General features: G+C 39.5%; 1 protein-coding gene across 1 annotated transcript in view; it reads left to right on the top strand.

Annotated features, from left to right (window-relative positions):
- Window positions 1–21623, top strand: part of LOC146003544 (uncharacterized) — a 65682-nt gene that overhangs the window by 10306 nt on the left and 33753 nt on the right. The window contains exons 5-8 of the mRNA XM_083141838.1: window positions 3240–3369; window positions 6430–6568; window positions 9020–9247; window positions 11391–11563. Of these exons, the coding sequence (XP_082997964.1) occupies window positions 3240–3369; window positions 6430–6568; window positions 9020–9247; window positions 11391–11563 (670 nt within the window). The remainder of the gene's footprint in view (window positions 1–3239; window positions 3370–6429; window positions 6569–9019; window positions 9248–11390; window positions 11564–21623) is intronic.

Below are 21623 nucleotides of genomic sequence, written 5' to 3'. Positions count from 1 at the left end.
CTCTCCTTGAGAAGGTTCTTAGGATTGGCTAATTGGAGGCGAAAGTTTATTGAAGGATTTGCTGAAATGGCACAGCCCTTGTATGATCTGATGAAAAGGGAATCAAAATGGCAATGGAATGATGTTCATGCTTCAGTTTTTGAAAAGCTCCGCAAGTTACTGATATCTCCAAAGGCTTTGTATCAACCAGATTTCACGAAACCTTTCAATGTCAACACAGACGGTTCAAAGAAAGGAATAGGAGCTGTTCTATGGCAAGACTCAACTGAAAATTCTGAAGAAGGACCACGTATAATTCAATACGCTAGCAGATCTCTTAAAGGCAATGAGTTATCATACAATACTCACTATATTGAATGCTTAGCAATATTATTTGCTTTTGAAAAATTCTACATTTACATAGCTGGAACTATGGTGAAATTGTTTACCGATCACAAATCTTTATCTTGGCTAGAATCTACTAAAACTTTGAATCCACGATTAAATCGTTGGAGTTTGAAATTACAAATGTTTGATTATAACGTACATCACGTGCCTGGAAAATCTAATGAAGCTGCAGATGCTTTAAGCAGATATCCTGATTTAAGTACAGGTTTTCCAACTCTATCTGAACTATATGTAAAGAACATAAGTTTTGATTTTCTTGACGAAGATAGTGTAACATTTTGGCAAGAAAGTCAAAATTCGGATTCTTATTGCCGTGCAATTGTACAAAAGTTACAAAATGGGAATTTGTCAAAGAATATAAAAAGGCAATATTCGATTCAAGATAATATATTATTCCTGAAACACTTGAAAGAGGACAAGTGGAAACTTGTAGTACCTATTGTTGTTGTAACTAAAATTCTTCATAAATTACATGACTTACAAGGTCACTTTGGATACTATAAACTATATAATAAGTGCAGAAGATTATATTATTGGCCTAAAATGAAAGTTAGTATCAAGCAGTATTTGAACGACTGTTTAACATGCGCAAAAACTAAACAAGCTCACACAAAAATTAGTAAGGATGAATTGCATGTATATTCTACTACTCCACACGATATGTTATCAATAGATCTTGTTGGACCGTTACCCAAATCACAAGGATATAGTTACATATTAACAATAGTTGACACGATGTCCAAATTTTTAATGGCATATCCGTTAAGGAAGGTAACGTCACGTGAAATAATTAACAAATTCAAGCTCCAGTATTTTTACCACTATCCAGCATGTAAGGTAATATTATCAGATAACGGTTCCCAATTTAAATCACAAGAGTGGAAGTTATATATGGATGATTGTAACATAAAACATATCACCACGTCAGTTTATTCGTCTTTCGCAAATCCTGTGGAAAGGTACAACAAAGAGTTAATACGATTGTTACGATTATATACTTCACAAAATCATTAGGACTGGGCAAAATATTTGAATCATGTAACAGAACTTCTAAATAATTCAGTTTCGGAAATAACAGGTTTCACACCTAGTGAACTTTTCCTTCATCACGAATTAAAGGATTCAATTCTCAATCAAATTAACTGGCCAGATGATTTAAAGTTTGTGCCTTGGAAACACAAGTGTTTTATCGCCAAAGCACGTATTAAAGAAAGATATAAGTCCAAACCTATTGTGTGTGATGCAAATAAATTAAATATAGTCCCAGGTGATATTGTTTTAGTGAAAAATCATGAACATAGTAGTGCAATTAACAAGAAAATTCATAAGTTTATGGAATTATGGCTTGGACCCTATGTAGTTGATGCTGTGAAAAACAATTATACAATTTTGATGTCTATGGACGGAAAGAAGATAACAACAAAGCAGACATTGTCAAATATCAAGAAATTTAATTGTTCTCATGAAAAAAATAAGACGTTCTGGTGCTTCCTGTCCATATTGTTGCCGGAATCTTCTTTGTACCGTTACAGGAGACTTCAATTCTGCAAACCAAAAGCAGCACTCAACTTTCTGACGAACGGTAAAAGGTGCCATTGTACAGCCTACTCACGAACAAAGCCGCGCATGCGCTTAATTATGTTACGATTTTTTTCCTTCTGGTGGTAAAAAAATTCCTTTCTTCCCTCTTCCAAATAAACGTAATTTGACATTTCTATCGTTAACGATTGTTGAGTTATTTGAATTCTTTATTGGTATATTTTTTCTCGGACACACTGTATATATATTGTTGTAATCATCTTATCACGCTGTATGAAATACAAGAAATCAAATTGCTCTAACCATAGCAACGAGAAATAATAAGTACTAAAAATGGTGATGGAAGTAGTGAGATTTTCTGCGCCTGTATTGTATTTATTTTAATTATAACAGTTATCGTTAATTACGCAATTTTATTTGCATCGATAATTGTTCTGCAACTTTAAGCGCAGCGACGGTTATCACGGCATACTTAAGAAATACGTGTACATATTCATATTTAGGTCGTAATGTAATTTTTTCCTTTCATTTCACATATCCACACCAAATGTTTTCATATTAATGACCGATTTTATTTTAACTTGTAGAACGTCTTTAATTTCCAACATTTTGTACACAAGACTGCCAAAAAGCAAAAATAAAATTGGTTAAGAGATATTTTAATGATGAAGGATGGACAAAGGACGGATGAAAATAAATTACACAAATATTTAAAAAATTAAATTAAATTTTTCTATCAGTTACCAGATAGATAATTAAGTTGACTTGCCACTCAATTTACCTTTTTATAGCAATATTCACTCAACAAACATAAGTTAGTTCCGATAACTACCATTGAATTTGAATTTGAAGGAGTAGCTCACGTATCGTTGTTTGGTCACCCCTGCACTACTTGAATATTCATCGAAGTATTAAACACAAATACAATTTTAAATTTAAATCGTTGAAAACCTGTTAATTAAGAATATGCAGCGTTTCGTAACATTTTGTTGGTTAATCAGTTAATGAAATACTGTACCTTGGCTGTTAATCTGTCAGTATGGCGCATAGATTCGATTGATTGATTTAGTTGGTGTTTTAAGTCCAGTTTATGCACAGTAAGGACTGGACACACTTTAAAGTGGGATCCAAACCACTATGAGCCTCCACCGGGTATCAAACCCGGGACGTCTTGATTACAAGGCGACGACGCTACCATTGCGCCATCGGGGAGGTGCTGCGCATAGGTTCACTTGGTGTAGTAAAAAATTGAACAGCAGTGAATGTTTTGTACTGATTATGAAACATTAACTTGGCAATGTTTACTCCTACAGGGGACAGGAGAAAGGATGTTGACTTTGATGAAATCGTAGACTCTTACATCAAGCAAATACAGCAAGAGATTGGCAAGGAGATAACGTTTGATCCATACGGAAGGTTATTCACAGATCCCGAAATAGAGAAGTAAGTATAATTTGAACTCGCATCAGGCCCGTAGCTAGAATTAATCTCCAGGGGGGTTCACGAGTTATCAGAGGGGGCTTTGTAAACCAAGTCCAATTTTCAAAAGTTTAAGAGTATTAAATGAAGGTAAATTGAATTGAATTTATCGCTGGGCGAGTTTCAATTGTTGCTGGTGTAGCACATAATCCCAAGAAATACAGATTAAAATAAAAAAAATGAAATAAAATTCAAGATTATGAAGAAATTATGTGTGGGAGGAGGTGGTCATTAAGTTATAAAAAAATAGAAATTTCATAAAAAATATTACAATTTTTCTATATCTTTTAAAACAAGGATTTTTGAAGTTTTGACTGTTACTGAAATAATTCCCTTACTGCACACACACTATACTACTTTTGATGGAACAGATATTTATATCACACAAGAAAAAAATGCACAATATTCAATCATAGTGCCTACAGTACAGTCCACCCCCGGCCGAATCAATGAAACTCCCCTTCGTTCCGAAAACGTGGGACCTGTTGACCTTTGGCGCAGATGCGGATGGAATTTGCATGATTACTTTAAAGTCGCAGATTGCAACAGGGACAGGAAAGGTACAGATTAAGAATCTCCCCTGTGAAAAACTCTCTAGAGTCTAGAGAAGATAATCTGCTAAATACTTGCCGCTACTTGCACTTCTCTTTATAAATAAATTGAACAAATGTATTAGCTGTTGTTCATGTTCTGTGAATTTATCCTTCACCAAAGTTGTGAGCAATATAATATCTGCTGTCTACATTTTCACTCTACACTGCAAACAAATTACACAAAATAGTTTTGCCTAATGTCAATGCCGGGGAGGGGGGGGGGGTGAAGGCAGTTTCAGAAGGAACTGAGCCCTCCTGGCCCCTGCCTGGCTACGGGCCTGACTTGCATGTAACTATATTAGTAAATATATATAATATTGCTGTATGGTTTTAACGCACACAGCTGCAAAATGGAAATATACGGATTAGAGTCACTCGGGGAAATACGCCCAATTTTTTTGGGGGGCGGTTTGTAGCTTCGCGAAATGAAGGAGTGTCGCAATGAAAATTATGTCAAATGATAGCTACACGTTTTGTTGTTGTTACCTATAAGTTTTATTACTGTAAGTATTATAACAAAAGAACCAGAGAGAAATAAACAGATGAACGTCAATTTGGACAAATCACCCCGTGTTCAGGATAAAATGCTCACCCATTAGGAGTAAAATGCCCAATCCAAGAAACAATTGTTGTAATACTTGACATGACCTATTTAAAGGAAAATAATACACATCATTAACTGGAAGATTATTAACGTTTGTTGCATAAACTGAACATCATTTGTACAGACAAGCATAGCGTTTCTAACAATATTTATTTTGAATTTACCGTAGCCTCTTTTACTGTTTACATTTGTGAGAAATTGAATTGCAATTTGGACACATGGACCTGAATTTGGTTCATATTTCATGCACATGTACAACGAATACACTGGATCCATTCACATTGTGGTCCTTTCTTATCATAGTAATGCCCATGGCCATATTGTACTTAATTTCTGTGGGCATATCACCCCACAGCTACAAGCAGAAAAATTGAATCACTGGGTTGGCAACTCTGAGCATCATGCGGCAGTTTCACTCTGCAGATATGTTCCCCTGACTCTTGATCTTTACATCAAATATAATTCAGTTTCTTTCTATCTTGGGAATACTATTGCACACTGTTAATACAGTAACGTCCAAAAAACCATTACCTCAAAAATTGTCTTCTTACATCATGAAATTAACCCTGAATGGCTTCAGATTCTTCTCACAAGCTCCAAACCTGCTGCCTCGTCTCACCACGGAGGGCACTTTCAAACAAGAGTCGCAGAGTTGCCATAACATTAACGTTGCGTGAGATAAGAGGGGATGGGCATTTGACCCCGATGGGCATACTCTCCCGAGTGACTCTATATGTAAAAGTTTGGATATTTGTAAATGCTCTGGCCTAGGTTGCTTTGAGTCGGGGAAGCCAACGGTTGTGTTCCTCAACGGCTTTCCTGTTTGAAATGTAGCAATAGGTCTATCCCCGGTCGTTGGGGGTGGACCAGTTTGTCGGAGGTGTATATATACCGGCTTTGGACTTGATGCGCTCTCTCATATACAAGACCGGATGGATTGAGACAGTTTTTTGTATAGAGTTACACAGAGCCAAATGGCTGCATAGAAATAAACAGAGAGAGATAGCGCCCTATGTATAGGGAGGGACCTCTGCGTGATAAACTGCGGGGACGGGTTAGCACTATGCTAAATAGTGCGCTTGTAGCTCAGGTAAGATGTATATTACTGAATGAGAGGACGGCGTAGGGAATCTTGCGTGATAAACTGCGAGAGCGGGTTAGCACTATGATAAATAGTGCGTTCGTAGAGTGAAGTCCTGCTAAGTGCATTTCTCTGTTTCAGTTCTCTGTGCACATCTACGTGTATGCCACACGCGGATTCACTTTGAATGACACGCATTAGGTTATAAATGATCGATTCTTCCCTGCCGGACTGGCTAGTAACTGGCGCTACGACGCCAGCAGTCCCGAGTTCGAATCCTGGCCTGGGCATGGATGTTCATGAGTGTCCATTGATCAATTTTATCATATCACACTCATTCCCATCTTCGCAAATTAACCAAAAGTGGCACAAGAAGCGAAGTAAAATAAAGGAAGTCAATCGATAAGTAAATATCCTTCCTCAGGTTTGCTGTATCAAATTTGTTTTCTTTTGTGGGGAATAGTGTAAGCTTTACTTTGAATAAGGTTACAGATGAGTGTATCAATAACATTGTATTTTTATGTACAGTTTTGTGTATTTTTTAAGAAAAACAAATTATCTTCAACAGCGATTTCATGAATTGCTCCCTCCTTTCAATTTCCCCAGAATTGTATGTGTAGGTAGCTCAGAAAATCATCAAAATTTGAGATGGTGGGTGACATGACCTGGATGGTTCGACATGGAATGACCCTTAACGTTGAAGAGTGTCAATGGGGAAATGTTTATACTGTGTGGTCTAATTGCAGGTACCACATTCAAATTTCCAACACATTTCCGCAATACTTCACCAAGAGCACCATGGACACTTTAGACTTATCAGAAACCATCACCATGTTCTACCACAACAATAAGAACACGTCAGTGGCATATGAGTTCGAAAAGACTGTAAGTATGTCTTCTCTTTAACCGAAGATACTAAAATCAATTGTTGTGATTGTTGGATAATGATTGCTTATTGTTTCTATCGTTGCGAAGTTCCGTTCATCCTGTGACTTGAAAGTAAATATTAGGCTATGAAGGTGTTAAATTTCGTGTGAGTGATATTTCAATGTACATTTTTCATTACAAGTAATTCTTTAAAATATTTGTTGCTTCTAGCGTCTCTAATATTGTACTTTTCTTCGTATTTCTGTTTCGTTTTGATTATTTTTGCAGTTTCTAGCGTCCAGAAATCCTGAATTCAATAGTAATAATTAGAGCTAGGCTTTTTATGACCTAAAAATCAGCAAAATATGCAAAATAAAATATGCTCTTATGACCTAAAATAGTACAAAATATGCACTATAATTTGAAAAATATGCCCTTATAACTGGACTGTTTCAAAAATCAATATCTAAATGCTGAGATATTTTCACTTTCGTACTATTTTTAGTTCACTTTATGGGCCCTAAGTTGCAATCCACAATGAGTATTTTCTGTACATTTTCAAATGAAAATGAAAAAGATTTTGCTGCAGTAAAAGAAAACCGTGTGAATTTGGAAGTAAGAACAAATCCACTTCGAAAATAACTATATTTCTTGAAAAAGCGAAAATATGCTGAATGTGACCGAAAATTCATCAAAATATCATGCAGAAATGCCTAAATATGCCCTTAAGAAGCACCCCTAATTTAATTAGTGTCTTCATAATATGAATTTCTATATATTTAGGGAACACATCACCCTTACCAAAAAAAATATATGCTAAGTCATAAAAATCCTAGCCCTAGTAATAATATTAATAATGAAAAATTGAGTTTGAAACGCTGCATAGTGAACAACTGACGAATATATATGGTTAAGTTTCTTAATGAATAATAATACAACATACCAACTTAGAGACAACATACAAAGCTATCGGTAGAGTCAGTAAAGAAGATTACGATGATAGTATAGTGGAACCACGAGCAAAACAACCTGCGCAGACCCCCACACCCCCTATACGCCTTCATGGCGTGGTGCTATGCACAGGGGAGCACTTTTACTTTTTTTTTTTTGCAGACCCGCGTCTCCTGTGCACCGTATCCCCGCGAGTAGGGGCTATGGGAGAGTTGACCATGCTTCCTTGTAGCCCGAGGTGGAGGGAAGAAGGGAAAGCTGCGCGGGGACTTTTCGTCCCAAGGTTTTTTTCCTTGTGGTCGATCCATCTTCGCGATTAGACTGACGACATAGAAAAACGACGAAAAAAAGCAAAATATAATAGCTCCTGCATTTTAGTTCGGAATTTCTCGCAGTAGTTTTTATAATGTTTAACTTCTCGCATAAATTTCCCAATAATAATTACATGTGCCAATTCTGAATTGTATCTGTTAGGCGCATCCAGGAAGTAAGTTTCCCTGGAGTCGTGCACAAAAAGGAAACATTATTTGATTCAATACTTTATTGCCACAGATACAACACTTGTCCAGTTACTGGTCAACATAATTCCCACCAGAATTCAGGCACTTGTCATAGCGTGCGACCAACTTCTATATACCTGCGTCGTAGAAGTCCGCCGCCTGGGCGCCGAACCACTGTGTGACAGCCGTCTGAACCTCTTCGTGGCTGTGAAAATGTTGACCGGACAGGAACTTTTTCAGGTGCAAGAACAGGTGGTAATCACTGGAAGCGAGATCCAGGCTGTACGATGGATGATCGAACACATCCCAACCGAATCTGTCCAGAAGGGCTGCAGTGCGCCTAGCCATATGCGGCTTCACATTGTCGTGCATCAAGATCACTTCGGCACTGAGCTTACCGCGTCGCTTTCTGAATGGCTCGTCGCAATGTCCCCAATGTTCACAGTAACGGTTAGCGTTCACAGTCTCACCTCTGGGTAGAAACTCGATGAGCAGAATGCCTTGTCTGTCCCAGAACACAGTGCACATCACTTTTCGCGCCCATGAATTTCGATCGGTTGTATGCTTTGTGCGTTCAAGAACTTGATCACCGAACGAACCTCGCAAGCGGCGGGAGATGGAATAAGAGCAGCCATGTTTCATCACTGCCGCGACGCTACTGAGGACTTTCGGGAGGCGTCTTCTAGGACATTCACTAGCCAGGGCATGTGCCTCTCACGCATGCGCAAAACCGGTTTCAATACGCATGGCCTGCCACCTGTGGGCGATTACGAAACGTACTTTCTGGATGCGCCTAATATTTAAATGGAACCAAAATATTGCTGCGATGTGGCGCATGGCCCCTGTTGGTGTGGTGAACTGGAAACCCCTCCTCCCCCACACACATAATATAATCCAACCGATACGTTACGACACTAATGGTATGTAATTACTAAGGAAATTATGGAAAAAAAATTGAGGTTTCCATATATATAGCTATAACCGGTCGCAATTTGAACGTAGTCATTCTGTCTTGCAGTTCACCGTTGACAACGTGTACGAGTGGAAGGCCAGCAGGACCATGTTCTGCAAGAAGCAGTACTCTTTCCGTGTGCCCGTGCCCTGCCTCTACGATCCGGGCAACGTGAACTACGGCGACGTCTACCTGGGCAACCACAGGAGGTACGTCCCCAGCGACCACGCAACCGGGACGGAAGAGATGGTGGTGAGCTTCAACACGATGGTGCCACCCCACACAACTTCTCAGGTACGGTGTTACTTCCAAGGTCATCGGCGCCTTGAACCACTAAGCATCTTAACCTATATATTCTATCAAAGTTAAGGCCAGTTATTGAAAAATTGACTTTAATAATTTCTTTAAAATGTAACTCCGTTCCATTTATCATAATTATAAAAATTAACCCTGTTGCAGTCATCGTTGCTCTAAAAAGTAACTAGGTTCCAATTATCGTTACTCTAAATGGTAACTCTGTTCTAGATCTCGTTACTCCAAAAAATATCTCGGTTTAACTTGTTACTCTAAAAATTAACTGTTCAAGTTATTGTTACTCTAAAAGTAACTCTGTTCAACATATTGTTACTTTAAAAAATAACTCTGTTAAAGTTATTGTTACTCTAAAAATAACCCTGTTCAAGTTATTGTTACTCTAAAAAGTTACTCTGTTCAAGTTATTGTTACTCTAAAAAGTTACTCTGTTAAAGTTATTGTTATTCTAAAAACTAACTCTGTTCAAGTTATTGTTACTCAAAAAGCTAACTCTGTTCAAGTTATTGTTACTCTAAAAGCTAACTCTGTTCAAGTTATTGCCTCTAAAAGCTAACTCTGTTGAAGTCGTTGTTACTCTAAAAGCTAACTCTGTTCAAGTTATTGCTACTCTAAAAACTAACTCTGTTCAAGTTATTGTTACTCTAAAAGCTAACTCTGTTCAAGTTATTGTTACTCTAAAAGCTAACTCTGTTCAAGTTATTGTTACTCTAAAAACTAACTCTGATCAAGGTATTATTACTCTAAAAACTAACTCTGTTCAAGTTATTGTTACCCTAAAAACTAACTCCGTTCAAGTTATTGTTACTCTAAAAACAAACTCTGTTCAAGTTATTTTTACTCTTAAAAAGTAACTGTTCAAGTTATTGTTACTTTAAAAAGTAACTGTTCGTTATTGTTACTTTAAAAAGTAACTGTTCAAGTTATTGTTACTCTAAAAAGTAACTCTGTTCAACTTATTGTTACTTTAAAAAGTAACTCTGTTAAAGTTATTTTTACTCTAAAAATAACTCTGTTCAAGTTATTGTTACTCAAAAAGCTAACTCTGTTCAAGTTATTGTTACTCTAAAAGCTAACTCTGTTCAAGTTATTGCCTCTAAAAGCTAACTCTGTTGAAGTCGTTGTTACTCTAAAAGCTAATTCTGTTCAAGTTATTGCTACTCTAAAAACTAACTCTGTTCAAGTTATTGTTACTCTAAAAGCTAACTCTGTTCAAGTTATTGTTACTCTAAAAGCTAACTCTGTTCAAGTTATTGTTACTCTAAAAACTAACTCTGCTCAAGTTATTATTACTCTAAAAACTAACTCTGTTCAAGTTATTGTTACCCTAAAAACTAACTCCGTTCAAGTTATTGTTACTCTAAAAACAAACTCTGTTCAAGTTATTTTTACTCTTAAAAAGTAACTGTTCAAGTTATTGTTACTTTAAAAAGTAACTGTTCGTTATTGTTACTTTAAAAAGTAACTGTTCAAGTTATTGTTACTCTAAAAAGTAACTCTGTTCAACTTATTGTTACTTTAAAAAGTAACTCTGTTAAAGTTATTGTTACTCTAAAAATAACTCTGTTCAAGTTATTGTTACTCTAAAAAGTTACTCTGTTCAAGTTATTGTTACTCTAAAAACTAACTCTGTTCAAGTTATTTTTACTCAAAAAGCTAACTCTGTTCAAGTTATTGCTACTCTAAAAACTAACTCTGTTCAAGTTATTGTTACTCTAAAAATAACTCTGTTCATGTTATTGTTACTCAAAAAGCTAACTTCGTTCAAGTTATTGTTACTCTATAAGCTAACTCTGTTCAAGTTATTGTTACTCTAAAAAGTAACTCAGTTCAAGTTATCGTTACTTTAAAAGGTAACTCAGTTCCAGTTATGATTACTGTTGTTCCTCTGAGACTTTTGCAATCGCCACTTTGAACCCTTTTCATTGGTTTTAATTAACTTTACGGAAGAATTTCATTACATTACTTAACTACAGTCAATAACTTCAAAACAGTTAAACTAGATGCACAAAAAATTGTCATCCGAAAATAGTGATAACTTATTATTATTGCAATAGATCTAACGCACAATTTCAGAGTTCACACAGTAAATTTTCTAATCAGGTTGTTGGCAACACTGTTTCAGATAGACGTGGAGGTGACGTCGAGAGAGACCCTTTGGCCCTTCGCAGTGGACGTCTTCATCGAGGGCTTCGTGGTCGTCTGCTTCGACACCCCGCTGAACGACACCAAGTGCTGGGGGTGGCCCATCAACAAATTCCAGGGAGGAGGCTTGCAGAGGGTGGGAAACAAGCTGAAGTAAGTGGCTTAGATGGTATTTCGTTTGCTTTTGTTTTTGGCTATTTAGCATTGCTTTTCTGTAAATATGGCTAATCGCGACGACGAGGATGAGTGATAACATGATGAAGTTTTGACACTGATTTTGAATTGATTTTGACACTCAACACCCATGCCCAGGGAGTGATTCGAACCCAGAATTCCTGGCGTCGTAGCTTGCTGTTCTAACCACTCCACCACGGAGAATGGACAAGAGAAACATTATGTTTGTACAGTGGGATCCATGGGTATTACCATACAAATTGTCCAAGACTATTTTCATTAATTTTTCTCTTACATCCTATGTGGTTTTAAGCGAAGGATTTTTATGTATGCTGGTGCAGAAGTTGTCAACAGCTTGTTTTGAGCAGGGTTGTTAAGAAAGGTACAGGAATTTTAAATAAATTCAATTCCGGCCCAGGAGAGAAAATCAGCAAGCGTAAATGAGTTCTGGACAATATAGAACCTTTTTATCTGTAAAGTATTTCATTCGGTCCAGAAACCTTTATTCCCGATCAATTTAAACACGGTCCAGGAACCTTTATTCCCGATCAATTTAAACACGGTCCAAAAACCTTTATTCCCGATCATTTTAAACACGGTCCAGGAACCTTTTTTCTGAATGAATTTAAATACAGTCCAGGAACCTTTATTCCCGATCAATTTAAACACGGTCCAGGAACCTTTATTCCCGATCAATTTAAACACGGTCCAGGAACCTTTATTCCAGATCAATTTAAACACGGTCCAGGAACCTTTATTCCCGATCAATTTAAACACGGTCCAGGAACCTTTATTCCCGATCAATTTAAACACGGTCCAGGAACCTTTATTCCCGATCAATTTAAACACGGTCCAGGAACCTTTATTCCCGATCAATTTAAACACGGTCCAGGAACCTTTATTCCCGATCAATTTAAACACGGTCCAGGAACCTTTATTCCAGATCAATTTAAACACGGTCCAGGAACCTTTATTCCCGATCAATTTAAACACGGTCCAGGAAACTTTATTCCCGATCAATTTAAACACGGTCCAGGAACCTTTATTCCCGATCAATTTAAACACGGTCCAGGAACCTTTATTCCCGATCAATTTAAACACGGTCCAGGAACCTTTATTCCCGATCAATTTAAACACGGTCCAGGAACCTTTATTCCCGATCAATTTAAACACGGTCCAGGAACCTTTATTCCAGATCAATTTAAACACGGTCCAGGAACCTTTATTCCCGATCAATTTAAACACGGTCCAGGAACCTTTATTCCCGATCAATTTAAACACGGTCCAGGAACCTTTATTCCCGATCAATTTAAACACGGTCCAGGAACCTTTATTCCCGATCAATTTAAACACGGTCCAGGAACCTTTATTCCCGATCAATTTAAACACGGTCCAGGAACCTTTATTCCCGATCAATTTAAACACGGTCCAGGAACCTTTATTCCCGATCAATTTAAACACGGTCCAGGAACCTTTATTCCCGATCAATTTAAACACGGTCCAGGAACCTTTATTCCCGATCAATTTAAACACGGTCCAGGAACCTTTATTCCAGATCAATTTAAACACGGTCCAGGAACCTTTATTCCAGATCAATTTAAACACGGTCCAGGAACCTTTTTTTCTGAATGAATTTAAATACAGTTCAGGAACCTTTTTCAGGAACAATTAAAATAGGGTCCAGGAACTATTTTTCAATGGAACAATACGCAACTTGGACCGAGTTTATATTGTGCGAGAAAAAAATGTTCCAGTCCTGCAGCGGAACCCAATAGAACCTTTAACAACCCTGGTTTTGAGTTTTCTTTTCATTCTTGAAGCTCTTATTGGGTCAAATAAAGTGCACGAACATGGTGATGGACAATTTGCACGGTAATACTCATGGATCCCACCATACTAGCTGTGTCACAGAATAATTTTCCATGTCAGTAGTGTAATTGGAGCGTTTCAAAGTAGTACTTGGTACGAGTGCATTTGTAGCCTCTTTTTTTATCAATCGAATATCAGTTTTTGACATATTTTGACAATTTTTTGTCGATGTTTTAGCGTTTAGCGATGTTTTAGTAAAATTTCCCTTTTTTCCCTTTTTTCCCACTCGTTCTTGGTACGAATGCATTTGTAGCCTCTTTTTTTTATCAATTGAATATCAGTTTTTAACATATTTTGACAATTTTTTGTCGATGTTTTAGCGTTTAGCGATGTTTTAGTAAAATTTCCCTTTTCTCCCACTCACACTTGGTAGGTATATCACGATCTTACGTGATATAACTTAACCTATCTTTTTTTTTATTATTACGTGCTAAACTACACGAGAGCCTCTACATGCTTTGACCTACTAGTAGTGTAATCAGACCGGTTCAAAGCCCTCAATTGGTGTTCAAAAATACCTCAAAAACTCACTTTCTCTCCACGTTCCGCGCCTCATTTATTGCGCTGACGATGTTTCACAGCGTAGAAAACAGCACCAAAACATCAAAAACTCACTTTACTCATTTGGGGTTCACCAAAACCTCAAAAAAGAAAAACTCGCCTTCTCTCCACGTTCCGCGCCTCATTCATTGCGCTGACGATGTTTCACAGCGATGAAAACAGCATCAAAAAACTTTAAAAAAAAAACTCATTTTCTTTCCACGTTCCGCGCCTCATTTATTGCGCTGACACAGCGTGATGAGTAAATGCACTCTCTCATCCTTGAAGGATGAATGCACCTTATCGTAATTTTTTTTCCAAGTCCCGGGACCAATGTTTATATATCGTGACCTTTTGTAAACCTCTCTCTGTCGCACACACACATATGCGCGCGTGCCTGTATTGTGATGCAAGCAAACAAACAAAAATAATAATTGTTTTTTTTTTAGTAGACCCAAATGGAGAGAGTTCATCAACCGAAAGTGAGGCTCGGTGAGGCTCGCCTTAATGGTTTTTTTTCTTGTAAGGCATAAGCCTCATTTTCTCGCAGTGTTGCCAACACCTCACTCGATCACGATCTTACGTGATATAACTTAACCTATCTTACGATTTTTTTTACGATCTTCAGTGATATAACTTAACCTATCATTTATTCTTTTTATTTGCACACCGAACTGTAGTAGACCCAAATGGAGAGAGAGTTCACCAACCGAAAGTGGGGCTCGACTTAATGGTTTGCTCTTGTAAGACACAAGCCTTATTTTCTCGCAATGTTGCCAACATCTTACTCGATCACGATCTTACGTGATATAACTTAACCTATCTTACGATTTTTTTGTACGATCTTCAGTGACCTATCATTTTCTTTTATTTGCACACCGAACTAACTTACATTATATTTTATATAACCTTGTTGATTTTTTTTTAGTATGTGGCAATTTTTTTATGAATTTTAAAACTGTTCCGTCACCCTCTCGTTCTTCACGTCGTACGCGAAGGACTTCTCTGCAATCAGGATGACGCTGCATAGAGTATCGGCAGGTAGCGCGTCGTGTAACTCGCAGACGATCTTGATGTTGGTGCGATCGTTGACCACCACCTGCTTTCTTTTTGTGGTATTGATGACGAACATCGGCCTGTGGGTTTTGAATTCGCTGGGCGTGTAGTACATGTCCACGTTTCCCTCCGTTACCCTTTTGTAAGCGGTGTAAGCTTCGTAAAGTTTGAGGTAATCGTCTTTGGTCATGTCGAGGTTGTAATTCTCGCGCGGGAACACTTCGTTCCTACCATTCTTGAGATAAACGTTCTTGATCTTGCAGTCGTCGAATTTGCTGGAATCTTTTTCCTGATTCTTATCGCGCCCGGTCTGAAAGAGCACTACGACGAAATCTGGCATGTCGAACTGTATGTTGTTGAACTGCGTCGTCACGTCGAATTCCATGTGACTTCCGGACGCTATCTTCTGCACGCACTGGTAACCGTGAAAGTGAATCGGCACCTGCGGACTTTTCAATATCTCGGCTTTGTACTTGAGGGCGTAGTTCGTCTCGTATTCCACGATCGGCATTCTCAATTCCATGCTCCGGATGACGCACTTGGCTGCTTCGGGTAATGTTTTGGCTATCGGCGTGCCGTCGGCGTTCAAGTTGGTGTATCGCATCAGTGCGTCGTTGTCGTTGGCCGCTCTTCGAAACGTGACTCTCAGTCCTCCCTTCCACATGATCTCCTTGTAGTCCGAGAAGAAACCGGGAAGCAGACGCATGGGAAAGAGCACCGTGTGATTTCTCGTCGATATTTTCGTTCCCGCTTCGAATCCTCCCGCTTGATAGTACGCTGCGTCCGTTTTGGATAATTTCAAAGTTCCCACTGCCGTCGACGTGATGCCTGGATAATCTATTCTGTCGATGACGGTGTTGTGTTTCCTCACCTCCACCTGCGAGAACAGGTGAGGCACGAAGTTGTCCACAAGTATCAAATTTGCTGCTGCGGGAAACGCTTCTCCGCTTTCCTTCTTCACCACGTCGAATTGAAGGTAGAGGTCCGCTCTGTGAGGATGAACGAATCCGTCGCCTACGTCCACGTCGTATTCGATCTCCAGGTTCGCTTCGTTCAAATTGGCGAACGTGCGACGGTTGGGAGGAAAAGATTGCAATTCGTAACTTTCGATCTGCTCCATTTTTTTTCACTATGTGTGTTATTTATTATACGTTGATCTCCACGATGGCAGTGGTCGTTGCACCTGCGAAATCCACCACGTCTCCTTTCTCGTTCGTCACCACCAACTCTATGTCGTCTATGCGGTTGCGACATACTGGAAAATAGATCGGCGAAGAGGGTGTGTAGATGATCGGTTCCATGAATTCGGAACTTGGTTTGAACGTGGCTATGATTCCCGTCTGCTTGTGACTTCCTAAGGATTTCGTGATCATGCCTTCCGCCACGTTGCAGTGAATGTTCAGAGTCTCTATGGCTAGAAATTTAGGAATGTTGGTTGCTACGTGCTTGATTCCAGCTTCGAGTTTTGTGTCGTTCTCGAAACCTAAAAGTTCTCCCATGGTGCCCAGGTCCACGGTCTCCGTCGCCGATACGATTTGGACTCTGTGCGTGACCGAATTTTGAGAAAGGTACGTGCCTTTGGGTAACTGAGCTTGCAAAGTAGAAAGATTGTATTGACCTGGCGTGACGACGATATGTTCGCTTCCAACGCTAATTTTGTTGTTGTGCTGCGTGACGTTAGGTATGAGGTACATGCTGTAGAATGCACGCAGAGCTACGGATTTAGGATAGACGATGTCGTCGTGCAGCGTGAGTTTCAAGATCGAAGATTCGCTCGTGAGATGGAACACGCCCATCGTCGTGATGCTGTTTCAGGTTCCACAAAGCTTTGTTGAAATCTTCCACCTGTGTCTTATTTATTTTAGAGAGAAACGCGAGCACGGAGAGGCAGAGATGACCGCAGTTCACGTCTCCGAAATTTTGAATGCGTTCGTCGTTGTAGTATATATAGGTTTTGTTCGTTTTCAGATAATGAACTAAATTTGTAGGTGGAACACCTCCGAAAGAATCGAAAACGAATACTTTGTTATCATTTTTGTGGTAACATATCCAATGCGTGCCTGGATTTTCTTGACTGTCCAAGTTGACTACTCCACATTCTCTTCTTTTAACGGTTGATGGTAACAAGTCGGACATGAAAACTCCTCTGAAGTGTTTGATTTGTAATGGTTTGATCAAAGATTCAATGTCTCGGTTGGTGAGTGCTGTTTCTTTTTTCTAAACTTTTTCATTACGCCCTTCCCCCCTTTCTTCTCCATGGCCAGGTTGTGACGTTTCTGTTCTTCCAATTCCGCCTTGTTCTTCTTCGAGTCGATGACGGTTTTCGCGATGGCGGCGCTACCGCCGGCCAAACTTCCAACGGCCCCCAATGCTGCCAGGATGGCCGGGATGCTGAATATGAAACCTCCGATCTTTTGCTGTTTCCGCGAACGCTGCAACCGTCTCAATTGTGGTGTGCTGAGAAGTAATTTCATTCCGTGTCCTTTCGTCAAGCAAGAACGTTTCTTCTCGCGTTGTTTCTTGGTGAGTAACCCATCCAGGGCACCTAGATTTTTCAGATTCGAATATGGTATCTGGTACACGACACCCTTGGGCTTCATGTTGATGCTCTATATGTTATTTTCACGGTATGTTATTTATATATATGTTCTGAGATTTTTTTTGTTTCGCGTAATTTTTTTTTTCAAGGTATGTTATTTATATATATAAATATGTTTCGAGATTTTTTTTGTTTCCCTCTCGTGTAATTTTTTTTCACGTTATGTTATTTATATATATATATGTTCTGAGATTTTTTTTTGTTTCGTGTAAGTTTTTTTTTCAAGGTATGTTATTTATATATATATGTTCCGAGATTTTTTTTTTGTTTCGTGTAATTTTTTTTCAAGGTATGTTATTTTATATATACTCCGCGCAGCCCCGTTACACAAATTCTATTACGTGCTTCGTTTTCTTACCAAGAAGTTCCTTTGTCCCCTTGTACACGATTCGAGTTTTGTTCTCGATTAAGATAGCTAGCTTCTCGTCGGATAACATGTTAGCGTATCGATCTGGTAAAAATAGACTGTATTGTCCGTCGAGCAACAGACGCACCTTGGGACCATACTGGGTAGAAACGATTGAACCGGAAGTTATCGTGTAAGGTTTGCCGACTTCCAATTCCTGAATTTTTACATACTCGACTGACAAATTTAGCATTTGTTTTAATGCTTGGAGATCAGTCATTTTGTCCAGTCATATCGAAGGAGAAAAATTTTCAGGGTGTTATAGAATTTTTTTTCACAATGTGTGTTATTTATATATACACCGAAGATTATTTTTTTCACGATGTGTGTGATTTATATATCAAGTTTTTTTTTGACACGTATATATTATTATTTTTTTAACAGAGGAAGAAAGTCCGTGCTTCCGACAACGCGATGATGTGCGTTATGATATGTTCAGTCTCCTGTTTAGACTTGCGCCAATCATCCGTGTATCGTCTTCTCCCCTGCCTCTCCTCGTGCAGTTCGTCCATTCTCTCGTTTAATTTTTTCCCTGCGGCCGAAAGAAGAGTGTCGAGATCACCGCACCTCATTCCACTGATCTCCCGAAGACGGTCCTTGACAGCCATTTCACATGGGATTCGAAATTCCGGCGTCGTTTTAGCTATGATCAAAAGTTTCCCTATATCCTCACAATCTCCGTTTACTGCCTGTTTGAATATTTTTCTAAGCAGTTCGTGCGGCAAATCAGTTATGCAAGCCATGTTGTTTTTTACTGTATGTTATTTATTTATACACCCCACCCAAATTTTTGTTTCGTGTTCATGGCGATGGTGGTACCCAGTGCCGCAACTCTTTCACCCAGCGACGCGTCTCTGCTGACGAATCTTTCGAAAGCTGCGTGCTCTAACTTTCTGTCTGCTTCGTGACGTGCATCCAGATCCGTCTGCGTGGTGTTGTAGGCGATGTCGTGATCTTTGCATGCCGCGTCCAACGGATTCACACCCTTGTCTCCTCTCTCCAATCTTTTCTCGAGTTTGGTACCCGGTCCGCAGTACTGGTAGCCAGGTAGATGCATCTCGAAAGGTAACTTGTTGATGATGTCGTTCACGAGTCCCTTTCCTTCGGCCACGTTCCAGAATCTCGGAGGCAGCGTGTTGATGATTTTGATGAGGTAACCTATGCCCTTGTCGTCGTTCACGATGAAGTTGGAAAGTTTGGTGCTGATCATGTCCACGATGCCAACCTTCTCGTTGTAGAAATTACGATTGCCTGCATTCTCTTCGCCGGCTATCACCAACAATCGGTCCACGAGCTTCCTCACGTCGTCCACCCAAACGAATTCTTTGGGTAACGTGTTGTAGCGTTTGACGCCGCTTCCGCTCTTCACCTCGTTCCAAATCGGTTTGATGAGATTCCTGTACTTCTCACCGCTGCTCGATTTCACCCTATTCTGCGAGGCGTCGTTGTTCTGGTACATGGCATCCGTCATGATCAGAATTTCCCTGTAACTCTGGTAATCTTCCTCGGTGTAATCTTTCGGCTGCTTTTTGGCAACGAGTTCCCACAGTCCCACCGTACCCGGATACCTGGTCCAACTATCCTTCTCGCCTAAATTAACTTTAATGTCGTTGCCTTCGAAGGTGACTTTCGATTTCCCAATCTTCCAAACCACACCGCCGCCTTCGTTGCTCTCCATGCTCGGATGCAATCCGAACACTTCATCCTTGTCGAATTTCCCCGTGCTCAGGTAGTCTCGTGCCAAAGGTCCCAGCTCGATTTTATCCGAAGACGACGACGTGCTACCTATGGCTCGACGTCGTGCCGGTACGTCCTTCAGTTCGAACGGTGTCGAAGGAATGCTCGAAATGGGCGTGGGTACGGCGTAACTTTTAGCTGCGAGCGGCACGAGTTCGTTGATCAAATTTTTATTTTGCTCCGTGACACTTTTAATTTCTTTACCTAGACCGCTGATGGCATCGATCACAGGTTGATCTTGACGTTTCTTCTCTTCGTAGGATCCGCGATTCTCGGATTTCCAACCTTTGAAGCGCTTTACGAGGTATTCTCGCAACTTGAGATTTTCGTCTTCTTGAAATTGACGTTTTGACATTTTGCTATATACGTTGAAACGTTTTTGAAACGTCGAATTCTCAGCCTATACGTTCGGTTCTCGTAGTTTTCTGCTGTCACCCGCTTGAGACTGTCCACTTTTTCTAACACTCACTTTTTGTTGTAATGGTTATTTTATATATGCTTGTCAGACGTTTGAAAAAAAAAGAACGTTTTTTCAAATTTAATTTTTAGATTCTCGATTTTGATTTTTTTTGGATTTTTTTCTTCTTGTTGCAAATCTGAAATCGTCCTCTTGTTAGCCTTTGAGACGTCTAGATAAACGTTTATTTTATTCCTATATTTTCCATGGTTTGCTTTTCGAGTCATGTCGATGGTCACGAATCCGAAACCGTCACTGTTCCAACAGTGGGAGCAGAATTTAGAAAATAGATTGTAATTTATGTCGGCCCCTACGTAATCATCGTATGCGTGTTTTAAATTGGTGTGGTCTTGTCGAAACAAACATATGAAATTAGCGTTGTCGCGTAGTAACTGTTTCGGAATTTTGGAAAAAGTTTGTGCCAGGTAGAAACAATCCAATCCTTTGTGACGACCTCGAGTGAAAAAATTACGAATCTCGTTTTGATTTTCCAAGATCATGTCGTCGAACACCACAACGGAATTCTCGAGACAATCGTCCAGTGGAATGATTTCGGATGCGAAAGTTGCAATGCCCAGTCCCTCGTACAGTTTCATAAGTTGCTGGTATTTCGCTTGTTCGAGACTTTTCGAAAATACTTAGAGGTGTCTGTTTTCCCAGTCTAACCAATTGGGTGAGAGGATAAAATTATCAATGAGCAGTGTCGTCTTTCCGCACCCCGAAGGTCCTACGATCAGACACCGTATGCTATCGGGGAGCAATTCGCCGTTCCTTTTCTTCGTTTGACTTTCCGAATCAGGTAGACGTTTCACGACATTCCACGCACTCATAGAATCACTTCGTTGGAATCGATCCAACTCGTGTCCGGAAGTCCCAGCCATTTCACCAAAAGTTTGTCGCCTCTCTTGCGCAAAACTTTCTCGATGAGGTACGTGTCGGGGTATTTAGTTTTAGAGAGTTCCTCCTCGTAGAAGCGCCCCAATAAAATTTCACCGCCACTGTCCTTTATTATATACGTGTGACGGTTTCCGTGTAAAACTCGAACCACGGTAAAAAGTTCCGTGCTCCAGTTTCGTGTGAAACCCCTGTCGAACGTTCGCTTCAATTTACTGACCCTCACCTGGTCTCCAATTTTGTATTTAGCTTTTTTTGTCGTGGGTGTGTACTTTGGACAGTAAACGGTAGAAATTAAACGCTGCTCGTCGGACTTGGTAACGTTAGCTGGCTTCATGCCTATCGTTCTGTGCACCGTGTGATTATAGTCGTTAACGAGTTCCGGAAGAATGGTGACCCACTTGTAGCTTCCCTGAAGCGTGAAGCGTGACCACATGCGCGATTTCAGAGTGCGATTAAATCTTTCCACGATGCTGGCCTT

This window comes from Lepisma saccharinum, chromosome 20, assembly GCF_977018435.1.
Source record: "Lepisma saccharinum chromosome 20, izLepSacc3.1, whole genome shotgun sequence".
NCBI lineage: Eukaryota > Metazoa > Arthropoda > Insecta > Zygentoma > Lepismatidae > Lepisma > Lepisma saccharinum.
The sequence above is the reverse complement of the archived record's forward strand: the minus strand, read 5'-3'. Positions and strand labels throughout refer to the sequence as shown.